Raw genomic sequence first — 27,360 nt, forward strand, 5'->3', positions numbered from 1 at the left:
TATAATTACTTTTCCATAGTTTCAAAACCTGCAAAATGATTCTTCAAATACACCTATAATGTTTAATTTCTTAAAAGAGCTAAAAGAAAAAAGATCTGAAGAGCAAATGAGTCACAATGTTGAGATCTTATAGAATGGGGTTATAGGTACACAGGTATTTATTCTATTATTCTCTAATTTTATCTAAATGTTTGAAATACTTTACCAATACATCAAAAAAGTTTTCAAGGCTCTCTTCAGATCTATGAATTCAGACTCCTTTTAACAAAAAGTAACTTTTTAGAAGTCTGGTTTACCATGTATCAACTACAGCATGACATGCAGTTCAAAACTACAAAGAATTTTAAAAGGCAACTTCATTATATGTTTACGGGTCTGAGGACTTGAGTATACAAGCTAAAAGAAAAGAGGTGACACAGAGCTCAAAGGTCCCTTTGTCTGTACCCTTTGAGTACATTTATAGCATCCTAAATTTTTATATGTGCATGAAAATCCTTATGTCTTGGGTGTTAACCTGCTCATCCCAAACAAGTTCAAAGTTTACTTCTTCCCTCCCTAAGTTTCCAAATAAATATTTTGGAAGTATTAAAAACAAATAAACAAAAGAGAACTTTTATTTACCTTTTTAATAATAGTTACTTGTCCAAGATAACCAGCAGTTCCACTCTCAATAAGAGGGACATCAGCTGCTAGACACATCCTGTTTACATGGTTGCGGGCAGCTGGAAGAAAAATACTAGTTACCTAGAGGGTTTTTTTGAGGAAAAAAAAAACAAAACACCAAAAACCCACAAAACAGAAATTAGTTACCTTTAATTAGGATAACATTTACCTAAACTATTTATTGTCTTTATATGTAATTTTTTATTTGGTGTAATTTTAAACAAAAGGGATTTCTATCACAAATTTACTCTAGGAAAAAGCTCCCCAGGTGAACACCCATAGGAATCTGATTTTTAAATTCCAAAGTGCCACCTTTCTCTTCTGCTGTGCCTACTCTATTAACCTTGGGTGAAACATTATTTCAATGTGTCTGAAGTCCTTAACTTGCTATTATCCTGACATAATTATCAGAAATACACAGAAATGAATGAAGAATGTGGAATATCAACATATAACTATTAAGTCAATTTAAGTCTAGGGGAAAAGATATGTCTATATTAAACTGCAATTTAGTTACTGATAAACCCTACCAAACATCCAACCTAATTCAACTGCCAGGTGTATTTTTACATGTGAAATTAATTATAGGCAAGGACTATTACTGCAGTATTTTCACCCCTACAGTCCAGACACACTGCTTTGTTAACAATGATTAGCTAAACAATATTTGATTATATGAAACTACATATATCTAAATATGTCTAAATTATGTATATTTAATAGAATCCAATCTGATAACTCATGGTACCAGATCCATCTGAAACAACTTATGAAAAGCCATGGCTCACATTAACTCTAGCACCTTGTCGTTCATTCCCCAAACAGTGCTTTTCAACCTTGACTGTACTATTGAATAATCTGGGGAATTCTGGAGGGGGGGGAGTGGGGGGGGGGTTGATGTTCAGGACCCATGCAGTCTGATTTAAATGGTCTTGGATGAGACCAGGGCATTGATATTTCTTAGGTCCCCATGTAAACGAAGCCACATTGTGTCATGCTTCCCTATATTCAGAGCTTTTCGTAGAAGAGCACGGTATATGGTAGCAAAATTCCTGCCTGGAACAAGCTAAGGTAAAACTGCAATTGACTGGCAATCTTTAAACCTGAATTTACTTCTTTTTTGGCCTATCAACTGTAACTATTTTAATTAACAGTATATTTGTAAAACATCCTTAATGTGGGGGAAGGTGATACACTTTAAATTAAAAGTATTTCAGTAATCTCACCTCTGTTATCTAAAGCATTCATAACCAATATAAATTGTCGAAAAAATTCCACATTATAGTCGGGGCTGCAAAGCAAAACAAAAAAAGGTCATCAAAACAGAGTAACAGGATCTAAAAAAGCATAATAAAGAAGTTGTAATAGTGCAAAAATAACTGACATTAAGGGTATGTACTGTATAGACAATAATTAAATTACTTCCCCTAAGTTCCTACGAATGACTACACATCCTTTTTGGCCAGCCACCTAGGGCACAAGAACAGGATCTCAAACTGGCAGAAGAATGGCATAACTTCACTAGTCCCACCAGGCCTTCTCTGGGCAACAAGTGCCTGGGAACACACATAAAGCACATTCCCAGGATCTGCCTGGCCTGTGGCTTCACCTCATGTGGTCAAGATCAGGCCAAGTTCAGGCCCCTAGGGTCCATGCTTTTAGCAGTACTGGGAAAGCAACACAGGGTAGGGTTGTAGGGCTTCAGCACGCATGCTTGTGGAGCAAACAGCAAGAGAATAAAACAAACAGAAGATACAAATTCCCTGAAAAAATATAAGATTTTCACTAACCCCAATACCCCAAAAAAGTTATTTTTAATACCACTTACTCATGAGCTAGACAACAACTGTAGATAAGGGATAATTTAGGCTCAGGGTTCCTTCATCCTATCACCTCCAAATTATATATTTAATGCCATAGCTTTATTTGAGATCACAGCATATTTAAGTACTATTAAAGCTACTACTCCATCACAATTCCCTCGGTTTTACAGAAGCCACAGAATCCATAATAAACAGACTATTTGGGGAGGGAACCTTTTAAACAGAAAAGGGCCACAGATAAAACTGATCACAATGAGAAATATATTTAGAAATATATTTGAGTATATCTGAATCATCACATATAAGGATGTGTCATAGTTTGAAATATCATTTTAAAAACAATAGAAGGTTCTTTATAAATTTCCAACTAACTTATTTATTAAAAGTACTAAAATATCTCAGTTCTTATCTAAACCATTCAAACTATACATAAATACTGTTAAAAGAATCTCTCTTACATGGGCATAAACTACCACATTATAATCATCCAGGAGATCATTCCACCAGTAGAATGACTTTGAGCTCATATATGTGGCAAACAAAAAAGACCTTATATTTTTAAAAGTTAATTAAAAAATAACAACAAACACAATTTTACAACAATAATTAGAACATACTTCATGATGCTGTCATGGTAGGCTATGATATTAGCTTTCGGATAAAACTGCAGGACACTTTCTTTGGCAACCTGGAAAAACAAACAATACTAAATTACTAATAGTACATTTCTATCTGTATTTGAAATCTACTTCTGGCAGACCTTTAATGTTGTTGTTTCTTAAGGAGAAAACTTTATAGAACTTCTGGTTTCATCTAGTTATTTATATTAAAAACTAAAGAAATACAAAATGTGACAGAAAATTTCATTTATGATTAAGCAATACACACATTTTTATAAAATAATGAGAGCTCCCTCATATATGACACTTGTACATGAATGGCAACCTTGAGCAAACACATAAAATGCAACAAGGTGTCATTCATTCACTCATTCAACAGATATTTACTGAGAATCTTCCATTATCAGGATTCCATTGTACAAGGCACAATGGTGAGCAAAAGTGACATGAATCAAACAGCCATCCAGATAAATAAACTACAAACCATGATAAGTCACATATAAGAGAAGTAGATCAAGTTATAAGAGGAAGACTCAACTTACTCTAGGGGGTTTAGGCAAGTAACCCTGGAAAAGGGAGTCAAAACATGAAACATGAAAAGGAGGAACAGGCAGAAATTTGCCAAAAGGGCTGTGAGAGAGAAGGGAAAAGAAGTTTAAAGACACTGAATGGTCAAGGAACATTCAAGGATAAAAAGATAAGGTCAGTGAGGCTAGAGCCCCAGGGAAGGCTGCCTTCTTTTAAAGGGGACAGCAGCATAAGCTCCGCTTCTCTTTCCCCAACTTCTAGGGGATATAGGACCAAGGAACACAAAGCTCAGCCTAAGTAAAACAATCAGGAGTTTAAATATGAAGGGGGACACAAAAGTCCCACCATTTACAGCCTTAGATAGGGCGCTCTATTTCCTCTTAGACCAAACAAGGATGGTTTAATCTTTAGTGCTTTACTCTACGTATCTTTATTCTCAACAATCCCTCCACTAAAAAGAGACAGCTTCACTCATTCTCTCCCTCCTACTGGAGAATCTCCCTCCTACAGATGCCACAAAGAAGATCCACCAAAGGGTTACAGAGAAATGTAAAGTTACCTGTGCCTTTGATCTTCCAACATGCTTCTTTTGAAACAAAAACTGCCTGTTGAGGTTGCTGACATCAATGGTATCCAAATCAATCTACAAATGCATAAAACCCAGATAAATCACAAATACACTGTAACATTTGAGCATTCTCTCTCTCCTCACCAAGCATGATCCAGAACTTGGACATCTGCTACATTAACACAGAAAATGCAAAATTGTTAATTGGCCAAAATAATTTAACACATATATTAAACAAACAAACAAACAAAAAACAAGCTTTAATTACAGATATAACTTTCTCAAAAACATTTTACAAAGGGCATATTTTTTATTTAATCATTCTGGCAAATATTTCAAGAAATTCCTTAGATGGCATAAAATGTATGTGTAATTATTTAAAATTCATTATATAATTCATTTCTCTATCAATCTAATTAATTACATGTTTAAGTCCGATATACTAAACTGTGCCCTATTCTTTTATGCAATTGTATTGATATAATAACATAACATAAATCATTCAAAGTGTACAGTTGTTCACAGTATCATCATATAGTTGTGCTTTCATCACCCCAAACTTTGAACATTTTCATTGCTCCAAAAAATGAAATGAAAATGAAAAAAAGAATATCCAAAACATCCCATTCCCCTTCTCCCCCCTTTTTCATTTACTTTTTAAAATACAGTTTAATTGAGATATGTTCACACATCCTACAGTCATCCACTGTGAACAATCATTCACAGCACCATCATACAGTTGTGCGTTCATCACCAGCATCAATTTTTGAACCTTTTCCTTACTCCAAGTTACAAATAAAAGCAAAAAAGAACACCTAAATCTTTCCATCCCCTCCATCCCACCCTACTCTTCATCTAATTTTTGTCCCCATTACTCCACTCGTCTGTCCGTATACTGGATAAAGGGAGTGGGAGCCACATGGGCTTCAAAGTATGCAATCTATATAGTTACACAGTCGTCTTCAAGAATCAAGGTCACTGAGTTGTAGTTTGACAGCTTCAAGTATTTCCCTCTAGCCATTCCAACACACTAAAGACTAAAAGGTGGTATCTACATAGCACATAGGAACATCCTCCCGAGTGACCTCTCAACTCCATTTGAAATCTCTCAGCCACTGGAACCCTACTTTGCTTCATCATTCTTCCCCCTTTTGGTCAAGAAGATCCTCTCAATCCCAGTGTTGGGTCCAGGCTCATCCCCAGGAGTCATTTCCTGCTTTGCCAGGGGGATTCACACCCGAGTGTCACATCCCACGTAGTTGGGGAGTGAAGTGAGTTCACCTGCCCAGTGGGCTTAGAGAGAGAGGGGCAACATCCGAGCAACAAAGAGGGGGACTCCTAGCTGTGCCCTATTCTTTTTAATGATCCTTGACAAACAAATTTATTGAATTTTTGCTGCCTTCTTTATTCAAAAGTTTTCATCCATAAACATACAGTTATTACCTAAGGACTGTGAAGGGAGACTTTAACAGTTAAAAAAGTGTCAAGTTTGAAGTCTTATATAAATGCCACTTAAAAATAAATGAGAAGAAAATAATGGTTTAAAACCATTTTCATTTCATTTCAATGTACTTACATAAAAAGTAATCAAATGATCTAAATGTGAAACTCCCCAATGATTTTGGCTATAATTTGTGAAATTCACCAATATATAACTACCTAAACATTTTTTATTTGTATTTTCTAAATTTATTATAAAAATTAAACCAAATAAAAAGGGACCAGTATTTATTTTTCAGATGCCCAAATTCATTGCCTTGTCTAGTATAAAAGTTCTTTGATACAAATATCGTAGTTATCAGCTAAAGCACAATGTTTGCACTTGTGATACAGAATTGGATGTGAAGACTAACGCTAAAAGCCAAAGGAAAAATGTGCAAATTCTTCCTTTTCCCCAATCATTGATTAATTCAGTTTGCCACCTCTTTCTTTTCATTCTGATTCCACTACAACTTAAGGCACTTCAAGCACATTCAAGTTCCTAGTCACATTTCCAGTCTAAGTTTACATTAATAGAAATTACTTGATTAACAATTACAGTGGCTCCCTGCCATGTACACCAATGGCAAAAGTTAAAAATAATATATATACAACAAATAAAATAACACAGAAAGACATGCATAGAGTATTCAAACAGAAAGCCCTTAGCAGAGATACCACAGAAGATGCTCGTTTTAGTTTAGACAAGGCACACAACATTTTAAGGTACACAAAGTACATAACTTTGGTTCGATCAAAACTTCATTTCCTCAAGAGGGAGAACCAGATTATCATCTCAATACAGAACGGCTGGGTTGAAATTTATTTAAAGCAGAGCACTCTCACATGCTGACAACTCTTGATAGAAACACATTCTCAGAGCAGAAGCAACAGACTGCACGCATTATCTCAGCTGAGTTTAGTTAACTGAGAGACGTCAAGTGAAATCCTAACGAGCATTTTTAATAAGCTATTATCTCTGGTGACATTAACAATGACAGTCACGCGGAAGGTCTGTACCCAGCAAAGAGGAGAGCGAGCCCCGAAGAAGTCCCGCTCTTGCTTCGTGACCCAGGGCAAGTTACTAAACCCCATTGCATCGCACTCTCCTCATCAGTTAAAAATAAAAAGGGATGAAAATAGCGTTTGCACCCATCCGGTGAAAGCGAAGATTAAATGCGTTAATGCGTGTAAGCTGCTCTCAGGACAGCGCCGGGCTCCCGACCAGTGCTCAGTGTGTTCGTGGCTATCAATGCCATCCTCTGCTCTGGGTCACTATTTCTGAGTTTGGGGGACACCTAAATTGAACAGTCGCACTATCCACGAGGCACTCAATCATTTCCCGCCTCCCATTAAAACTGGGGACTTGCTCTGAAGCAAAAAGACACGAGGCCGCTTCCACGTCCCAGAGTCGCCACCCATTGGTGCTGTCCGGGAAGTGGGGGGCTGCCCCGTCGCGCGGCGCCCGGAAGACCCGGGCCCGCGGCCTCTTCGGGGTCCCGAGCGGGCCGCGGCGTGCTGCCGAAGCCCGCCCCGCCCGTGCCGACCTGCTTCCTCCCCGCCGGTAGCCTCGACCCCCGAGCCTCTCGGCCCGCCCCGCCACCCCGACCTCCGGGCCCCGAAATCCCGGCCCCTGCCCCACAGCCCGCCATTCCGCCCGCGAGCGCGCCGAGCCTGACCAGGTCTATGTGGGAGAAGCCGGTGAGCACGAGGTTCTTGAGGAGCTCGCAGCCGATGCCACCCGCGCCCACAACCAGCACCCGGCCTCCGGCCACAGCTTCGGCCAGCTCCCGGGGAAGCCCCCGCGACAGTGCCATGGCGGGAGAACCACGAGCAGCCGCGGAGGCGGGAGAGCTAAGCGGCGGCCGGAACAGGTGGGGGAGGGGCGCCCTGGCTTCCGCTCATGCGCACTGCGGTGCCCGGGACCAGGCGAGTCAGGCCCCTACCCAGGCCCAGGCCAGTCTCTTCCCAAGAGTTCTTGGATCCCCGGCTGTGCTTGAGCTTGGACGTGTTTTTTAATGAGTTAGCGCAGACTGACTCTTCTGGCCTAAGAAGTGTAAGGAAGGGTCGCCTTTTAGTCTGGGGTTTGATCTCCCAGCCAAGACTTCCATACAAGTTAGAAAACAGACGTTCCTAACAAAATTAACGAAACAAATACAAGCAAACAAAAAATATGGGCAAAGGATGTAAACAGCACAAAGAGAAAAGTCAGTACGGTCAATAAACATACCAAAATGTAATTAAAAAAACATGGAAAATAAAACGACACCTATTAATTTGGCTACACACACACACACACACACACACACACACACATATAAATATATGTGAAACACTGTTGTCAAGGCATAGGGAAACAGGCATTCACATATACTGCAGCTGAGGATTTTAAATTGGCAAAACTTGTCCAGAAGACAAAACCCTGAAAACTGTACACAGCTTCTGAATGAACGATTATGACTCCAAGAACTTGTCCTATGACAGTTATCATTGATTTTTTAGAGAGATTTAGCTATAGGGGTGTTCATCACAAGAACAAAAAAATACAGCCAAAAATTGTATATTTTAAATGCATATTTTAATAAAATGCTTTGCAATTAAAAATGATGTCACGTTAAAAACGGGAAAATGTTCACAGGTCAACAGAAAAAGATACAAAACCATGTATACAGTATGATTACAATTTTGAAAAAAAAATCCAAAAATGTATTAAAAGATAGGGAGGAAATAACCACAGTTAATATTTTTGTATATCTGTTGTGTGATGGAATTGTGGATAATTTTTATTCTTTAAACTTTTCTGCATTCCAAGATATTCATGCTCCTCAAAGAAAGCATTATTTTTCAAATCAGAAAAAAAAAAAAAACTATTAGAAGAAAAAAGAAGACTGAAAACAAAGAGGAAAATACTTTTTTGACTCCCGTGGTCTCTCTCAGCTGTTTGGTTCACCAGCCACACTCCAGGCTGCAGCAGGGCAGGAAGAGCCAGATGCTCAGCCAGGGTGGCAGCCCTACCCTCTGGTCTGCTGACTCTGCAGAAGGCACCACCCTGGCAGTTGAACCTCACAGATGGCTCCACACAATACTCACCTCCCTTCTCCCTCCAGACAGTAAAAGCGAACCACCTTCCCTTCGGCCTGGGAACTGGCCCCTAACCCTGAGGCCATTTACTTTTCTTTTTGGCGGGATTTTTTGGGGGGTAAGGGTGGGGGGAGAGAAAGTGTAAAACGCTTACTCACCTTAATAAATTAAACAAGACACAAGTGCAGAAATAAAAGCTGAAGGTCCTGCCTACACCCCCACCCAATCCTACTCCTTGGGGCCTTTGCTTGGTGGGTGTGTCCTTCCAGACCTAGGTCATAATTTTTAACTGGGTTCATACTGGACTTATTTTTATGTATCTTGCTTTCATAAAATAATTGTCACAAACATTTTTACTGGATCATGGGAATGCCCGTACTAACCTGTAGTCTACCTTCATAGATAAGACCTGGTACAAAGCATATATAGTTAGATTCAAGAAGGTGTTTGAGTGAAAGTGCAAGCAGTCTGTCTCCATATAAAAATCATATACAGAACACCTAACTCATAAACTGAAAATGTCTGCCTGAACTTCTGACCTCTAAAAATGCGGTCTTATGCAACAACTCTTCTCCATCCTCTCATCAAAGGAGGGCACTCCCTGATCATTTAAAAAAGTCCAAAATCAGTTTATCTACATATTGGAGTATTCTGTTTTTAGCTCCCAATGGAGGTTGTGCTCTGGTGGTCTCTGCCCACAGCAGACAGAAGTGCTACAGGGAAACTAGGATCATTTCTCCAGCATGGCAGAAAAAAGGATTTATAACCTCTCCGCAAGTGTGTGCTCAGCTTTGGCCCCACGAATCCTAAGGTGCATGAAGCCTCACTCGCTAACACTTTCAGATTTCACACATACAGCTTTAGGTATCCAGAAGACGGAATCGAGTGGGTTTCTCACAGTCACACAATGCCCAGGAGATTCCAACCCTGGCAACCTGGGCCCATGGTGTTATTTACCAGAGTAGCAAAACAAATTGTTTATGTTAATACCCTGCTTCCTCATTTACGAAGGCAAAAAGCAGGTCTGTACTTGGCTGGTGGGAGTATTAACAAATTGCCGTCAGGAGTAGTAGAAAGGAAGAGATGGAAAACAGAAAAACTGAGTGGCGAAAAGGGAGAATGGAAGAATGGAAAGCTGCATGGAGGGACAATGTCCAGAAGAGAGTGAGGGCCCCCTTCCTGTGATGCTGTAAGAGGCAGGTAGGAGAGGGTGGCAGGGGTGGAGGGAGCTTGGGCTAATGTCACAGGGCCTGAGCCTCAAACAGCTGGAGCAGGTTGAGTGGTTTGATCCGCCAGCATCCAGAGACAGCAGCAGAGTATAACAGAGGACAGAGGCAGGAGGAGTAATAAGAGGCTGACTGCTGCTCTTGGCTCTTCAGCTGTCCTCCCTTCCTCCTAGAATGCCCACCAGGCTGCCTGTGCAGGAAACAGATGCTCTCTGGGCTGCAAAGGAGCCACTTTCTGAGCTGCCCCTGTGAGGACAGGTAACTGACCCTAGAAGGGTAGACCAGCCTACAGTCAGGAGGTTCTAAGTTAATAACCTGTGAGTCAAAATTAGGTAAAAAACACCACAAATTTGGTCATTAAAATTTGTTTTACTTTATGCATATACAAGTGAAATGCTCTACTTAAATAATAATTCATCTGGGTCTTCTTGTATAATACAAAATTCTTCCATGGGAGCCTGATGATTTTGAGGCCAGCAACTCTTCTCACATGTGTAAATTAGAATTGTTCCAAATTCCACAGAAAGATCTGAAAAATACAATATATTCAGTATTCCAATAAAGAGAAAATTCTTAGGAGATAACACTCAATCTTTGGTTTACTTAAGTGAATAGAGCACATCTGGAAAAGACTGCCTGGGTTCAAATCCCAACTCTACCACTCTGAGCAAGGTACTTAAGGTCTCTGTGGTCATAAGACTGTTGTGAGGGGACTTAAATAAGCTAATCCCTGTAACATGCTTAGAACAGAGTCCAGCACATCTTAATGCTCACTGTGAAACAGAGAGGTTAAGCAATCAGAAGGTAACAGAAGTGGAGGAGGAAGATTGCTTAACATCAGGATAACTGCTGTTCCCAAAGGGAGTGATTTCCCCTTCAAAGCTGAAAAAATAATTAGGTAGAGCAACAACAGTGTTCGCTAGCTTTCAGTCATAGTATGCTCTAGTCTTTCCTACAATAAGTAAACACTGAGATCAAAAGTCAGATTTAATCAAAAGTAGGAGGCAAATATATTGCAATAATAAAAGTCTCAACAAGTTTTCTAAATTCCAACTGTTCAGATTATCTAACACTGAAAACCCATATTAACATACAGCATGCAACAAAACATGCTACCTCCTAAAAGGATTCAGGCAAAAAACATAAAGTGAATCTTAGAAGTTTATAGAAATTTAACAATGGCTAGAGCTATAAAGAATAACACCAAGAAAACAAGAGCAAAAAGAAATCCTGCTGATACTACAATACAGGAAGGAGGAGTCAACAGGATGAGTTTTGGCAAGTAATTTGGGGCAGCAAAGGAGACAGGATTTTTTTTCAATTTTTTAAAAAAGGGATAATGGAAAGACAGAACAAAGAAGGCTAAAGTAGGGCTGGTTTGGGAAAAAGAACCTGATGAGTTTGAGATAATTTTAAAAAAGAAGTATACAATAAGCAGTTTGTGGAGCGCATGGGAAGACTGGAGCCTCTTGGAACAACCAACCAACCAGAGAGGAAAGAAGATGATAGAAGGGATCAGATGGAAAAAATATCAATAAAACCCCGAGAACTGTAAATGAGGCCTGAGCCCCGAGAACTGCCAGTCTTTGGGGGTAGGGTGGGGACGGTTTGTAGAGGAAACAAGAAACATACGGAGCTGTGGTAGATTGAATTATGTACTGCAACACAAACATGTTCTTAATCTTACTCCACATTCCTGTGTCGGTGAACCCATTATAATTAGGTCCCCTTGAAGATATTTTTAGCTGAGGTGTGATCCAACTGAATGAGAGTGGGCCTTAATCTATATTATGGGAGACCTGATAAAGAAATCAGAAGTTAAAGAAACACTAGAAGGAGTCAGAAACTGGAAGTCAATGGAAAACTGGGAGAATAGATGAAAGAAGATATTGCCATTTGACAACTGGCAGAAACACAAATCAAGAAACCCCAAAGACTGCTGGCAGCCAGCACCAGATTGCTACAGACTCCCAGAGAAAGCAAGCCTTGCAGATATCTTGATTTTTGGACTTCAAGCCTCAAAACCTTGAGCCAAAAACTTTCTGTTGTTAAGCCAACCCATTGTGTAGTACTTATCATAGAAGCATGGCAAACTGAGACAGAGGCCAATAACATCCCCAATACACATCAACTGAAAACATCAGAAACCACAAGGATCAGAAAACACAGGTGGAAACCTAATCACAGGCAGAAAGGAAAGACTTTAGGTAATCTCAATGGATGCAGAAGGAAAGGGCAAAAATATTAACATTGATTTGAGAGGAGAAAGGTGACTCAATACCAGAATAACTGGTGTCACTGCAGTAGAAAAGCCACAAATGCAACAGAAAATGAAAGCAGAAATAAATCAGAAGAAAAACTAAATCTATGGCTCAAAGACACATCTTGTTCCATGATAAAAGTGATACAGAACAATGGGACACCAAGGCAGAGTCAAGTGACCAGGCTTGATGAAAAAGAAAATTCTAGAGGCATCAAAGCAGAAATGTTAACTACAAAGGTGGGGGGAGGAGGGGGGATGGTGGAATGGGAGGAGATCAAATCATCCTCAGGCTTCCAAAGCAATGCCAAAAGATACCTATATAAAAGAAAAAGATCTCAGAGAATTGAATACCCACTGAGCTGTTCCAGAAGAATGTACTTCCCAGAGAAACTCAACCACTAGAAGATAACTGGAGGCACCAAGTCAAGGCCAGTGGGACTCATTGTTGGGGTCCACGAAATTCTGAAGGAGGTGGGACTTGAAACTTCTGTACATTTGAAGGGTTGTCCTTCCAAACTAAAGGCAGACTAGCACACATTCTGAAGCAAGTATAATGTCTATGAACCTTCCTTGAAGCTATTACTGGAAAAATCCCAGCCACTGCACAGAAGACTCAAAGTAACAGATTAAGGAAATGAAAATAGTTCATTGTAAAAGAGTGGTGATAAGCACCAAATCCATTTAATCATAGAACTAAGGCTAAACAGCTGTGGGAATTATGGTTATAGAATATAGATTTGTAAACCCTGATAATGTAAAAATGACAAATATTTGGAGGTGGGAGTAGTGTGAATTTCTTTATCTATCATGTAAGGAGCCAAATGCCTGCTATCTAAAACTGAAATTTGTTTTCTTCAGAAAGATCTTTTAGAAACAGGGGTCTCCTCTTAGATGAAGAGATCATTACCAATAATTGGTTTAGTTAAACTTAATATTCTGTTAAACTTGTGCAATTTTTTTAAACACTTTTAAAGAGTATATACTGAATTTTCCTATTTTTATAAAATTATTTTTTCTAGGCAACCAGCAGACGCCAGCAATGTGCCTTGCTATCTGACAGAGGAACCCTGGATGCCAGCAGCCTTTCTTCAGAGAAGGTATTCTCTTGTTGATGCCTTAATTTGGACATTTTCATGGCTTTAGAATTGTAATTTTTAATTTAATAAATCCCCACTATTAAAAACCAACCCAAGGGTGCCCTCCTCCCTACGTGGGATCTGACACCCAGGATAGTAAATCTCCCTCGCAAAGTGGAATATGACTCCTGGGGAGAAATCCAGACCCGGTATCGTGGGACGGAGAACATCTTCTTGACCAAAAGGGGGATGTGAAAGGAAAAATGAAATAAGCTTCAGTGGCAGACGGATTCCAAAAGGAGCCTAGAGATCACTCTGGTGGGCACTCTTACGCACAATTTAGACAACCCTTTTTAGGTTCTAAAGAATTGGGGTAGCTGGTGGTGGATACCTGAAACTATCAAACTACAACCCAGAACCCATGAATCTGGAAGACAATTGTATAAAAATGTAGCTTATGAGGGGTGACAATGGGATTGGGAAAGCCATAAGGACCACACTCCCCTTTGTCTAGTTTATGGATGGATGAGTAGAAAAATAGGGGAAGGAAACAAACAAACAGACAGACAAAGGTACCCAGTGTTCTTTTTTACTTCAATTGCTTTTTTTCACTTTAATTATTATTCTTGTTATTTTTGTGTGTATGCTAATGAAGGTGTCAGGGATTGATTTAGGTGATGAATGTACAACTATGTAATGGTACTGTGAACAATCAAATGCACGATTTATTTTGTATGACTGCGTGGTATGTGAATATATCTCAATAAAATGAAGAAAAAAAAAACATGAATAATGTTTTGTTAGATCAGTGGTTTAGAAATGTCTCTCCTACAGCCTAATGTATGCCTGATAAAATTCTCAATGATTTCAAACAAAACTAAAATATAAAATGATAAAATAAAATAAAAAGAATGATTTAAAAAAAAAAAGGGCCAATGAAGAAAACTTGAGGGCACTATAAGGCCACATAAGGACAAATATTGCAGGGTCTCACTGATATGAACTAATTATAATATGTAAATTCATAGACATGAAATATAAGTTACCAGGATATAGAATGAAACTAAAGAATTGGGAGCAGTTGCTTACTATGAGCAGAATGTTCAACTAGGGTGAACTTAAACATTTAGAAATGGACAGAGCTGATGGTAGCACGTTATGAGAATAACTAACAGTGTTGTATGGTGTGCGAAGGTGGTGGAAAGGGTAAGCTCAGTCATGTATGTCACCAGACAGAAAGTTGGAGGTTAAAAGATGGGAATGTATAAAACACTGAATCTTGTGGTGGACAATGTCTGTGATTAACTGTACAAATATTAGAAATCTCTCTCATGAAATGGAACAAATGTATGACACTATAACTAAAAGTTAATAATATACATATTGCAAACTATATACTACAGTTAGTAGTATTTTAACTTTCTTTTATCAACAGTAACAAATGTACTATACCAAAACTATGAATCCATAATGGCCGGGGGGGGGCGGTGTTTAGGGGTATGGGAGGATTTGAGTTTCCTTTTTTTATCTTTATTTCTTTTCTGGAGTAATGAAAATGTTCTAAAAATTGAAAAAAGAAATTAATTGTGGTGATGGATGCACAGCTGTGATGGTACCATGGGCAACTGATTGTACACTTTGGATCTTTGAATAACTGTATGGTTTGTGAACAATCTCAATTAAAAAAAAAAAAAAAAAAGAAAAAGAAAAACCCAACCCATTTCTGCTATATTGCCTTCTGGCAGCTTTAGCAATCTGAAACAAGCAATTCAATAGCTAATGTCTAAAACAGATAAACAAAATAGCACATTTCATTTAGAAATATAAAAATAAATTACAGAGGAAACTACAAGTGCTGACAGTGTCTCTCTCCCTTGTGTGCGAATAAAGGGTGGGGAAGGGTAGAACAGGGGCTATAGTGTTTTGTTATAAGCCTTTCAATACTATGCACCCTTTTAAAATTGTGAATATTTTACTTATAAAGATTAAATTAATAAAGAGAGAGAATATTGGTATTTTCTTTTGAGATCTAATTCACATACCATACGACTGACCCTTTTAAAATGGACAATTCACTGGTTTTAGGAGATTCACAGACTTCTGCAACCATCATCACTATCTAATACCAGAATATTTACATCATCCCCAAAAAGACACCCCATACCCAATTAAGCGGTCACTTGTTAGTCTTTCCTACTCCCAGTCCCTTTTATGCTCTCATACAGGACTCCAGTAAAGGATTAATCTACTTTCTGTTTTATGGATTTGCCTATTCCAGACATTTCATATAAGTGGAGTTACACAATACGTGGCCTTTTGTGCCTGGCTTAACATGTTCATGAAGGCACCCAGGTTGCAGCATGTATCAGTACTTCTTTCTTTTATATGACTGAATTATGTTCCATTATATGCATATATCATCTTTTGTTTATCCATTCATCACTTGATTGACATTTGGGTTGCTTCCAATTCTTCAAAATTATGAATAATGCTATGAACATTCATGTACAGGTTTTGGTATAAATATATTTTCAATTCTCTTGAGTATAAACCTAAGAGAACTGCTGGGTTACAAAATAACACTTTTAACAATATTTGCAAAACTTTTCCAAAATTGTATACCTGGTACTGCCAAAGTGTCATGAAATGAACTCTCTCATGAAGTTGACAGCATCATAAGCTGGTACAGACCTACCAAGCAGCAATTTGTTGATATGAATTTTTAAAAATCATAAAACTGGTCCTTAAAAAGAATATTTATATACACAGCTATTAAAAAGATGTGGAAACTAGATAGAAACTAAAAGGAATTTCTTCAACCTCATAGAAGGCAATTATGAAAAACCTATAGTTAACAGGTTACTTAAAGATGACTGACTGACCACTTTCTGCCTAAGAGCAGGAATAAGACAAGGAAATCTGCTTTCACCATTTCTATTCAACATTGTACTGGAGGTTCCAGACAGGGAAATAAGGCAAGAAAAAAAAATTAAAGGCAGCCAGATAGGAAAGGAAGAAGAAAAACTGTCTTTTATCGCAGAAGGCATCACTGTCTATGCTGAAAATCTGATGGAATCAATAAAAAGTTAACAGAATAAGTGAGTTTATCAAAGTTGAAGAATATAAGATTAACATTCAAGAATCAATTATATCTCTGCAAACTAGCAGTGAACAATCAGAAATCGAAAAAATTTTAATGCAATTTACAACAGCATAAGAAAACATTAAATACTTAGGAACAAAACTAAAAAAAAAGATATGCATTACCTTATGCACTGAAAACTACAAAACACTGCTATGAGAAACTAAAGACAACCTAAATAAACGAAGAAATGCAAAATGCACCTAGGTTGAAAGATTCAATAATGTTATCAGTTCTCCATGAACTGATCTAGAGAATCAATGCAATTTGAATCAAAATCCCAGCAAGTATTTTTTTTAATCAAAAAATTGACAGGCCTATTATAAATTATATATGGAAATGGAAAGGACTAGAATAGCCAAAATAACTTTAAAAAAAGAAGAAAGCTGGAAGACAAACATATCTGATTTCAAGTTTTAATATCAAGTAACAGTAATCAAGACTGTGGTATTAGAATCAAGACAGAAATATACATTAATGTAACAGAATATAGTACAGATATATGAAGAACCGATTTTCAACAAGGGTGAAAAGACAATGCAGCAGAGAAAGAAAATGATGCAGAAACTACTGGATATGCAAAAGAGTTAACTTTGAGCCATACCTCAAACCATATACAAAATTAACTCTAAATGGATATATGCCAACATGTAAAACCTAAAACCAGAAAACCTACGACAAAATCTTTGTGATCTTAGGTTAGGCAACTATTTCTTCGACAAAACATTAAAAGTATGATCCATAAAAGAAAAAAATAAATTGAGTTTCAAAATTAAAAACTTCTGCTCTTTGAAGGGCACTGCTTAGAGAACAAAAAGGCAAGCCTGAACATTACAGAAAAGGGGAAAAGTAATTTTATACTGGAAAGACCTGACAAACACGACCTTAGTCAGGTGATCACGATCAACACTGACAAGCATAAGTCATTTTGATTTTACATGCCCTGGATATAATGTATGATGTACTGTTACCTCTGTAATCTTCCCAAAAAATCTCTAAACCCAGTCTAATCTTGAGAAAAACATCAGTCAAACTGCAACATAGAACATCCTACAAAATAACAGAGCAGCACTTCTCAAAACTGTGAGGGTCATCAAAAACAAGTTAAGTCTGAGAAACTGCCACAGTGAAAAGGAACCTAAAGGGACACGACACCTCAACGTACTATGGTATTCCGGATGGGATCCCAGACAGAATGAGTATTAGAAAAAAACAAGGAAATCTATTTAAACCGTGGATAAATAAGGTAAAAATAATAAAGTATCAATCTGGTTCACTAATGATAACAAAAGTACTGTCATATTGTAACAAATGTAAGCTATACATAGGTGAAACTGGTGTGGAGTATATAGGGACTTGGTACTATCCAATTTTTCTGAATTTCTACAAGTGTTCTAAAAAATAGTCTATTAAAAAGAAAAAGGGAAGCCAATCACTGGGAGAAAATAAATATTTGTAAATAATGCATCAGAAGGACTTATATCCAGAATTTATATAGAGCTCTTAAAACTCAAATAATTAGCAACAAAAAGTTGAAGATGTGAGTTAGTGACTCTTAGGATATAAGGATGGAGATCTCAAAACACAAAACAAAACAACATCTTCAAATAATAAACTGTTCTGCTTGCTCAATTGATAAGAGCATGAGAGTCTTAATCTCAGGGTCAGGGGTTCATGCCCCATGTTGGGCCCTGCATTTACATCACCGAGGCTGGAGAGATGTTTGGTGAATGAAACTGATACATAAACCATAAAAAGAAATGAACAAATAATGCAATAATAAGAAAATAAACAACCCAATTTAAAAAGGGGGCAAATGAGTTGAATAGTCAATTCATCAAAGAAGATAGAAACAATGCCAATAAGCACATGAAAAGATGCTCAAAATCATTAGTCATGCCACAGAATTTAGTTTGGAATAAACTTGGGTTTTCCACTGTACTTTTTAAAAAATTTATTTTCCACTTTGACCTCTGGGCACTGCCACTGAATATTAAGTACAGATGCTTCTTCCTTGCTACTCTTTGCTTCTAGGATATGAACTTTCAGAGAGTGAATTCAATTTAGGAAGTGTGGCCAGTGGTTAAGCATGAGGATTCTGGAGTCAGAATGCCTAATGTTTCAAATCTCAGCTCCAAATATGACTAAATTTGAAATGCCAAAATATTTGTCAGTAGATGAACAGAGAAATAAATTGCATTGTTATGCAAGTCCTACACAACAGTGAAACTGAACATGGATGAGCTCACAAACATTGCTGCAAGAAAAAAGCAAGTTTCAAAAGAAATCATACAGTATATCATGCATGTAGAGCTTAAATATCTACAAACACCTCTACATATTATATAGAGTTACATACGTGTGTGCTAAAAGTATGAACAAATGTGTTAAGTATAAATACCAAATTCAGGAGAGTGGTTACCCCTGGTGGAAGAGGAGGAGAAAATGATTGGTGAGTAGTACAAAAGGAGTTTCAGTTATATAGTTACATTTTATTTCTTTGGTTGGGAGATGGATATATAGGTGACAGGAAAAAAAAATCATTACTCATTAGGGAAACAGAACTTAAAACCATAAGATACCACCACATATCTACCAGACTGGCCAAAATTAAAAAGACTGATCATACTAAGTGCTAGCAACAATGTAAAGTTCTCATGAATTGCTTACTAGTGGGATATAAATGGTACAACCACTTTAGAAAACAGTTTGGCAGTGTCTCAGAGATTTAAACACACACCTACTAGCTTTTCCACTCCCAGGTACTTACATGAGAGAAATAAAAACCTTTGCCCATCTAAACTGTCCATACAATTAGCGAATGTTAATAGCAACTTTGTGTGTAACAGTCCCAGAAGGGAAACACAAATGTCCATAAAAAGGTAAATGGAGGAACAAACTGTGGTATATTAGCAACAGAAAGGGAAGAACTACTGATACACATATGACACGGATATTTCAAAATACTTATGCTGAGTGAGAAAAGGCAGGCAAAAAAAAAAAAAAAGGGTACACATCATACAGTTCCATAAAAATTCTAGAAAATGTGACATTCCAGAAAATGACAGAAAGAAGATCAGTGACTGTCAGGAGCAGACAACAGGGCACTTACAAAGGAGCTTGATAAAAGGTGTGGGGTGAGAGACATGTTCGTATTTTGACTACGGCTTCCAGAGTGTATGTATGTGTCAATACTTTCCAGACTGTGCACTTTAAATATGAGCAGTTTGTTGTACATCAATCATACCTCAATAAAGCTGTTCGCAAAAGATACTTATTATATTAACATGGAAAAATGCCCCCAATTATAGGGAAAAAAGGTATAAAAAAAAAGTAGGCATACTTTAAAATATATACATGTGTGGGTGTATGAAGTATTGAAAAATTAGCCCACCATTAAAATGAAAAAGACATAGCACCCTCTAATAACTGATATTAGGAAGGCTTTTTACTTCTACTACATACACTTCTGTACTGTTTGAATCTTGTATTACAAACAAGTATTGCTTTAACTAAAAAACTTTTAATGTTTCCTAAAATAATTCTAAACTTATGACAAATAAAAAATTATAATCATTTTAAAAACTGTTTTAAATAGAAAACTAAACTTTGATTATATAATAATTGATTAAAAACATTTTATGGATAGAAAATAGCTTGTCCTTAAACCAAAATGGTTTAGATAGGGTGGATTATGAATTCAAATTCCCTTAAAATAATTTTAATTTCCCAAGTTTTCTATAATATGCTTATGATATTTTATAAATAAACAAAAATAAAGTCTTCCATTTTCAAATAATGTGAAATAATGCCAGAAATCACCAACAAAAATTAATAGGAGATTTATTACCTAAATCATTACTTTTGAGCATGCTGACAAGTGCTGGCATAAGCTGAAACTCAAATATCCTTTGGCTTCCACAGTGGCTGCAGACTGGGAGCTCACTGACCTCTGATGAAGGGTAGGTTAAAAAGAGTGGCTCTCCGCTCCAGGAATACCTAAGGCAAAAAAACAAAGACACCTGAATCAGAACCACATACACCTGTCACATTTAATGATCTAAGGTCATGTTCTGCAAACTTTGTCTTTCCGGCAGAGGACCAGGAGCAAAACAAGAGAGCAAAGAAAACTCCCCAGGTGCCCAAAAAGTTACCAGCAAGAATCTAAAGTACAGCAAAATATACAAAGTCTTCTCAATGTTTGCTTCAAAGTCTCGATGAAGGGACTAAACCCACTGTTTAACAGATTCTAATTAAAACAACAATAAAGCCCAGACTCAGCTCAACTACAGATTACACTGACTCAGAATCTCATATTAATAGATTTACAGAAGAAGGGGCATGTCTCTGTGAGGGGTTAATATTTACTTTAGTATCTTCTGTTCTTCTCCATAAAATTTCTGGCAAACAAAAATATTACAAGACATATGAAGAAGCAAGAAAAATCCACCATAAAAAAAGTCAAAACAAGAACTATGGACAAGATGATCCTATTATGTGACAAGGACTTCAAAGAAAAATAGAATGATAGAATAAACTCAACAATATCAATTATTATATTAAAAGAAAGTAGAGATAAATTCCCTAAGATGACAGAGTGAACGAGGCAGAGCAGGCCTCTCCTCCATGAAAGAAGCTAGAGAGGGGCCAGAGGATGCCTGAGTATGTGTTTTCCAGGTGTGACCAGCCACAGGGGGACCCCTACGGTACGTGGTGGGAATGGGGAAGAAAAAAAAAATCATGGAGACAGCACCTTGAGGGATGGGGGTAGTTTTCTTTGGCCAGGACCACCTTCCTGGGTCAAACAAGCAGCGAGACGGCTGCCAGGCAAGGGGACTGATGTCAGCAGCAGCTCTCCACTCCTGTGCACTCACCTTGGCAGTTTGCTGAGGAGGTGATTCCAGTCATACACCAGGAGCTCCCAAGAGAGAACCTGGGGGGGAGCATTTACTCTCCCTCATGGAAATCAGGGGTGTGCACCGGCAAGAAGTGTGGACAGGAGAGGCACTGTACGGAACATCAGGAGCCCTTCCCATACCCCAGAGGCTCCTGGGTGCACAGCAGGCAGATAACAGAGCACTTCTGATCTGGATGATGCCCTTGAGCAGACTCCCTGCCGAACTGCACAGGGTCCACACGGCAACCCCAGGGCAGGCAGTACCCAGTATACACAGAGAAGTAGTGCACTGATTGGTTCCCCAACCGATTTGGACCCTGGCTAGCATATAGGAGAAGTTCAGGGAAGACTGCTTGAGAGTAAAAGGCACCTCAAGAGTGCCACCTGCTGTAAGGCTAGGGAAACTACTCCAGCAAACTGTAGCTCTGCCAAATTATATATACATGCTCAAATAATCCAGCATTTCCCCAAATAACCTTATGAATACAAGCAAATGCCCCAAACCCAACAGAAAATCATAAAGCACTTAAAGAATCTAGAAGATATGAACAAGCCAAACAAACAAATTAAAAAGCTGGAAGAGACACAACATTTAGAGCAATTAATCAAAGAAGTACACACAAATCTCCAAAACAATTTCAACAAAATGGCTAAAGACATAAAGGACAATAAGATCCTAGAAGAGCATAAAGAAGAATTTGAAAAAGGAACTAAAAAAAAGCACATTTTATGGAAACAAAAGACACTGTATATTAAATTAAAAATATAGTAAAGACACACAACAGCAGATTTGAAGAGGCAGAAAAACAGTAAGTGAATTTGAGAACAGGACAATGAAATGCAAACACACAAAAGAGGCAATGGTGAAAAAAAAGATTTTGAAATGGATTTCAGGAAAACGATGGACATCATAAAGCAAACAAATATAAGAATCATTGGTGTCCCAGACGGAGAAGAGAAGTGTAAAGGGCTAGGAAGAGTGTTTCAATAGCTGCAGCAAACTTCCCAAACATCAAAGATGCAAATCAAAGATGCCCAAAGAACTCCAAATAGAATAAATAAAAATAAACCCACTCCGAGACAAGTATTGATCAGATTGTAAAATGCTGAAGAGAAAGTTCTGAAAGCAGCAAGAGACAAGTGATTCACCACATACAAGGGAAACAACATACATTAAGTGCTGACTACTCAGTGGGAACCATGGAGGCAAGAAGGCAGTGGTATGACATACGTAAGATTCTGAAAGAGAATAATTGTCAGCCAAGAATTCTTTATCAGCAAAACTCTTCCACAAAACTCTGAGAGTTTAAAATTTTCATGGACTAACAAATGTTGAGAGAATTTGCCCTGCAAGAAATACTAAAGGGAGCTCTACTGGCTGAGAAAAAAAGAATGGAGAGAGAGGTCTGGAGAAGGGCATAAAACTAAAGAGTATTAGTAAGGGTAACTTAAAGGAAAACAAAAAAAAAAAGAGAGAGAGAGAGAGAGGGAAAAATACATCTGACAACTAAAAACCAAAAGATAAGATGACTGGTTCAAGAACTCCCTTCGTAGTAATAACTTTGAATGTGAATGGATAAACTCTCCAATTGAAAGATAAAGACTGGTACAATGGATTAAATAGTATGACCCATTGATATACTGTTTACAAAAGATTTATCTTAGACCTGTGGCACAAAGAGACTGAAAGAAAGAATGGAAAAAAATATTCTACGCAAGCTGCAACCAAAAGAAAGCAGGGGTACATATACTAATATCAGACAAAATAGACTTTAAATACAAAGATGTCATAAGAGACAAAGAAGGACACTGTATGTTAATAAAAGGGACAATTCACCAAGAAGAAATAAGTCATAAAGGTTTATGCATCCAATCAAGGAGCTCCAAAATACATGAGACAAACATTGGCTAAACTGAAGGGGGCAACAGACTCATCTACAATAATAGTGGGAGACTTTAATATACCACTGTCTTCTATAGCTACAACTAGACAGAGGACCAATAAGGAAACTGAGAACCTAAACAATATGATAAATGAATTAGAATTAACAGACATATATAGATCATTACATCCCAAAGTACCAGGATACACATTCTTCTCTAGCGCCCATGAAATGTTCTCTGGGATAGAAAATATGGTGGGGCAAAAACAAGTCTTAAAAATTTAAAGACTGAAATCATTCAAAGCACATTCTCTCCCCTTTATCCAGTGTATGGATGGATGAGTAGAAAAATGGGCGGGAAAAAAAAAAAAAAAAAAAAAAACTAAAGGAGAAATAAGGCAGGGGGGGGCAATTTGGGCATCCTGTTTTTACTCTTAACTTTTTATTCTTACTTTCACTTTTTTCTGGTACAAGGAAAATATTTAAAAAAAATAGATCAGGGTGATGAATGAACAACTATATGATGACAATGTGATCAATGGATTATATACTTTGGATGATTGTATGATATGTGAATAAATCTTAATAAAAAAGAAAAAAAAACCTATGGGAGGCAGTGAAGGTGGTGCTGAGAGGGAAATTTATAGCCCTAAATGCCTATATCAAAAAAAAAAAAAAAAGAAAGCACTAAAACCAAAGGCCTAACTGAATAATTGAAAAGGGTAGAGAATGATCAGCAAACTAACCCTAAAGCAAGTAGAAGAAAAGAAATAACAAAGATTAAAGCAGAAATAAGTGAGCTGGAGAACAAAAAAAAAAAAAAAAACAAAACAGAAGAGAGAATAAATAAAAACAAAAGTTGTTTCTTTTAGAGGATCAACAAGATTGACAGACCCCTATCTAGACTGACAAAGTCAAAAAGAGAGACCCAAATAAACAATCAGAAATGACAGCAGGATAATTACTACAGATCCTCAAGAGAGGGAAGGAAAGAAGGAACAAGGGAAGGAAGAAAGGAAGAAAAGGAGAGGCTAATATGAACAACTGTATGCCAACAAGCTAGACAATTTAGAGGAAATGAACAATTTCTGGGAACAGATGAACAACACAGACTGACCCAAGAAGAAACAGAAGACCTCAACAAACCAATCACAAGCAAAGAGATCTAATCAGTCATCAAAATGTTCAAAGTTTGATAGTGGTGATGAAAGCACAACTATCTGACAATACTGTGAACTGACTGTACACTTTGAATGATTGCATGTTATGTGATTATATCTCAAAATTGCATTAAAATTTTGGGAAAAAAAAAGGAACACTATCTAACTCATTTTTTGAAGCTAATATCACTCTGATACCAACATCAGATAAAGATAGTACAAAAAAGGAAAACTATAGGCCAATCTCCTTAATGAAAGTAGAAGCAAAACTTCTCAACAAAATACCTGCAAATCAAATCCAAAGGCACATTGAAAGAATTATACACCATGACCAAGTGGGTTCATTCCTGGCATGCGAGGGTGGTTCAACATTAAAAAAAAAAAAAAAAAAAAAAATCAGTCAATGTAATACAACACATTAAAAAATCAAATGATCTCTACAGATGCTGAAATAGCATTTGACAAAATTCAACACCCCTTTTTGGGAAAAACACTTCCAAACATAGGAATTGAAGGAAACTTCCTCAGTATGATAAAGGGCATGTATGAAAAACCCACAGGCAGCATAGTACTCAATAGTGAGAGACTGAAAGCCTTCCCCCTAAGATCAGGAACAAGACAAGGATGCTCACTGTCACCTCTCTTATTCAACATTGTGCTAGAAGTTCTAGCCAAAGCAATTCACCAAGATAAAGAAATAAAAGGCATCAAAATCGGAAAGGAAGAAGTAAAACTGTCATTGCAGATGATATGATCTTTGGAAAATTCTGAGAATTCAATGACAAAGCTACTTAAGCTAATAAACTCAACACAATGGCTGGATAGAAAATTAATATACATAACGCATTAATGTTCCTATTCTTAGTAATGACCTAACTGAAGAGGCAATCAAAAAAAAAATTTCATTCACAATAGCAACTAATCAAATCAAGTACCTAGGAATAAACATAACCAAGGACATAAAAGACCTCTACACAGAAAATTACATAACTTTACTAAAAGAAATAAAATATGACCTAAATAGGTGGAAAGATATTCTGTTCATGGATAGGAAGGCTAAATGTTAAGATGTCAATTCTACCCAAACCGATCTACAGATTCAATGCAAGTCCAATCAAAATTCCAACAACCTACTTTGTAGACTTAGAAAAGCTAGTTATCTAACTTATTTGGAAGGGAAAGGGGCCTCGAACTGCCAAAACAACCAAAAAAGAAGAATGAAGCGGGAGGACTAACACTTCCTGACTTTGAAGTCTACTATAAAGCCACAGTGGTCAACACAGCATGGTACTGGCACAAAGATAGACATATTGATGACCTATGGAATTGAATTGAGAGTTCCAAAATAAATCCCCAAATCTGTGGCTGACTGACTTTTGATACAGCCCCCAAATCCACTGAACTGGGATATAACAGTCTATTCAACAAATGAGGGTGGGAGAACAGGATATCCATAACCAAAAGAATGAAAGAGGATCCCTACCTCACACCCTATATAAAAATTAACTCAAAGTGGAGCAAAGACCTCAATATAAGAGACAGCACAATAAATATCTTTGAAGGTAACACAGGGAAACATCTTCAAGACCCAGACCTTACACTCAAAGCACAAGCAACAAAAGAAAAAATAGATAAATGGGAACTCATCAAAATCAAAACTTACGTACCTCAAAAGACTGTCACAAAGATGAAGAGGCAGCCAACTCAATGAGAGAAAATACTTGGAAAACATACATCTGATAAGTGACTGATATCCTGCATATATAAAGTAATCCTACAAATCAACAACAGTACAAACAGTACAATGTAAAATGGGCAAAAAATACAAAATTTTTCTGAGGAGGAAATACAAATGGCCAAAAAAACACATGAAAAAATGTTCACCTTCTCTAGCTATTAGGGAAATGCAAATCAAAACCACAATGAGATAACCATCTCACACCAATAAGAATGGGTGCCATTAAATAAACAGGAAAGAATAAATTCTGCAGAGGATGTGGAGAAATTGAAACTCATATTCATTGCTGGTGGAAATATATAATGGTACAGCTGCTGTGGAAGACAGTTTGGCAGTTTCTCAGAAAACTAGGTATCAACTTACCCTATAATCTGGCAATTCCACTTCTTGGTATATACCCAGAAGATATGAAAGCAGTGACACGAACAGACATTTGTACCTCAATGTTCTTAGCAGCATTGTTCACAACTGCCAAGAGATGGAAACAATCCAAGTGTCCTTCAACAGACAAGTGGATAACTGAAATGTGGTATAAACATAATGGAATACTATGCAACAATAAGAGGTAACAAGTTCCTGAAATATATGGTAACATGGACGAACCTTGGCAATATAATGCTGAGTGAAATAAGTCAGACACAAAAGGAGAGATATTGTATGTTACCACTACTATGAACTCCCTGAACAATGTAAAATCAATGTTTTATAATGTAGAATATTAGGGACCTACTAATAGAAGCTAGTGAGGCAAATGGTAATCGAATATATTCAGATATGTTTATGAGAATAAATTCAAAGGTATGGGAATGGATAGTGGTGATGAGTGTTTGTTAATGGAATTATAAGTATCAGGGCTGTACTGAAGGCAAATAGGATTGAAAGGGGTTGTTTAAAGGCATATATCCCACAGATCAGCACTACAAATATAGATAGGTGTTTACATCATATACTTATAAGGTATGACACTAGCACAGAGAGTTGATAACAGAACGGTGTATGAGAAAAATCTACCTATTGCATACTAGGGGCTGTAATTAATATGACTTCCTTACTAGTACCACACAAATACTGGGGACAAATAATTAAGGGCTGAAAAGAGCTATGGCGTATTTTGGGTCATGAGAATTGTTTAAAATGGAGAGTGATGAGGACTGTACAACTAAGTGATGATACTGTGAGATATGGATGGATTATTGTGGACTTAACATACACT

The 27,360-nt window shown here is 37.4% G+C and overlaps 2 protein-coding genes across 3 annotated transcripts in view; both read right to left on the minus strand.

The window, feature by feature from the left end:
• The window catches only part of UBA2 (ubiquitin like modifier activating enzyme 2), a 31,356-nt gene extending 23,794 nt beyond the window's left edge, over window positions 1-7,562 (minus strand). Inside the window, exons 1-5 of one of the 2 annotated variants that reach the window (XR_005214367.1) lie at window positions 7,361-7,562; window positions 4,194-4,277; window positions 3,104-3,174; window positions 1,890-1,954; window positions 622-722 (exon numbers count right to left, since the gene is read on the minus strand). Coding sequence is in view for 1 of the 2 variants with exons in the window: in XM_037819833.1 (XP_037675761.1) it covers window positions 622-722; window positions 1,890-1,954; window positions 3,104-3,174; window positions 4,194-4,277; window positions 7,361-7,498 (459 nt within the window). In the remaining variant the exon portion in view is untranslated. The remainder of the gene's footprint in view (window positions 1-621; window positions 723-1,889; window positions 1,955-3,103; window positions 3,175-4,193; window positions 4,278-7,360) is intronic. The other variant, XM_037819833.1, reaches the window with a different exon arrangement.
• A 2,775-nt stretch (window positions 7,563-10,337) lies between these two features.
• PDCD2L (programmed cell death 2 like) overlaps window positions 10,338-27,360 on the minus strand; it is a 44,252-nt gene continuing 27,229 nt past the window's right edge. Inside the window, exons 6-7 of the mRNA XM_037820290.1 lie at window positions 20,320-20,468; window positions 10,338-10,517 (exon numbers count right to left, since the gene is read on the minus strand). Of these exons, the coding sequence (XP_037676218.1) occupies window positions 10,387-10,517; window positions 20,320-20,468 (280 nt within the window). The 3' untranslated portion in view covers window positions 10,338-10,386. The remainder of the gene's footprint in view (window positions 10,518-20,319; window positions 20,469-27,360) is intronic.

The sequence above is a fragment of the Choloepus didactylus genome, chromosome 27, assembly GCF_015220235.1.
Source record: "Choloepus didactylus isolate mChoDid1 chromosome 27, mChoDid1.pri, whole genome shotgun sequence".
Taxonomy (NCBI): domain Eukaryota; kingdom Metazoa; phylum Chordata; class Mammalia; order Pilosa; family Megalonychidae; genus Choloepus; species Choloepus didactylus.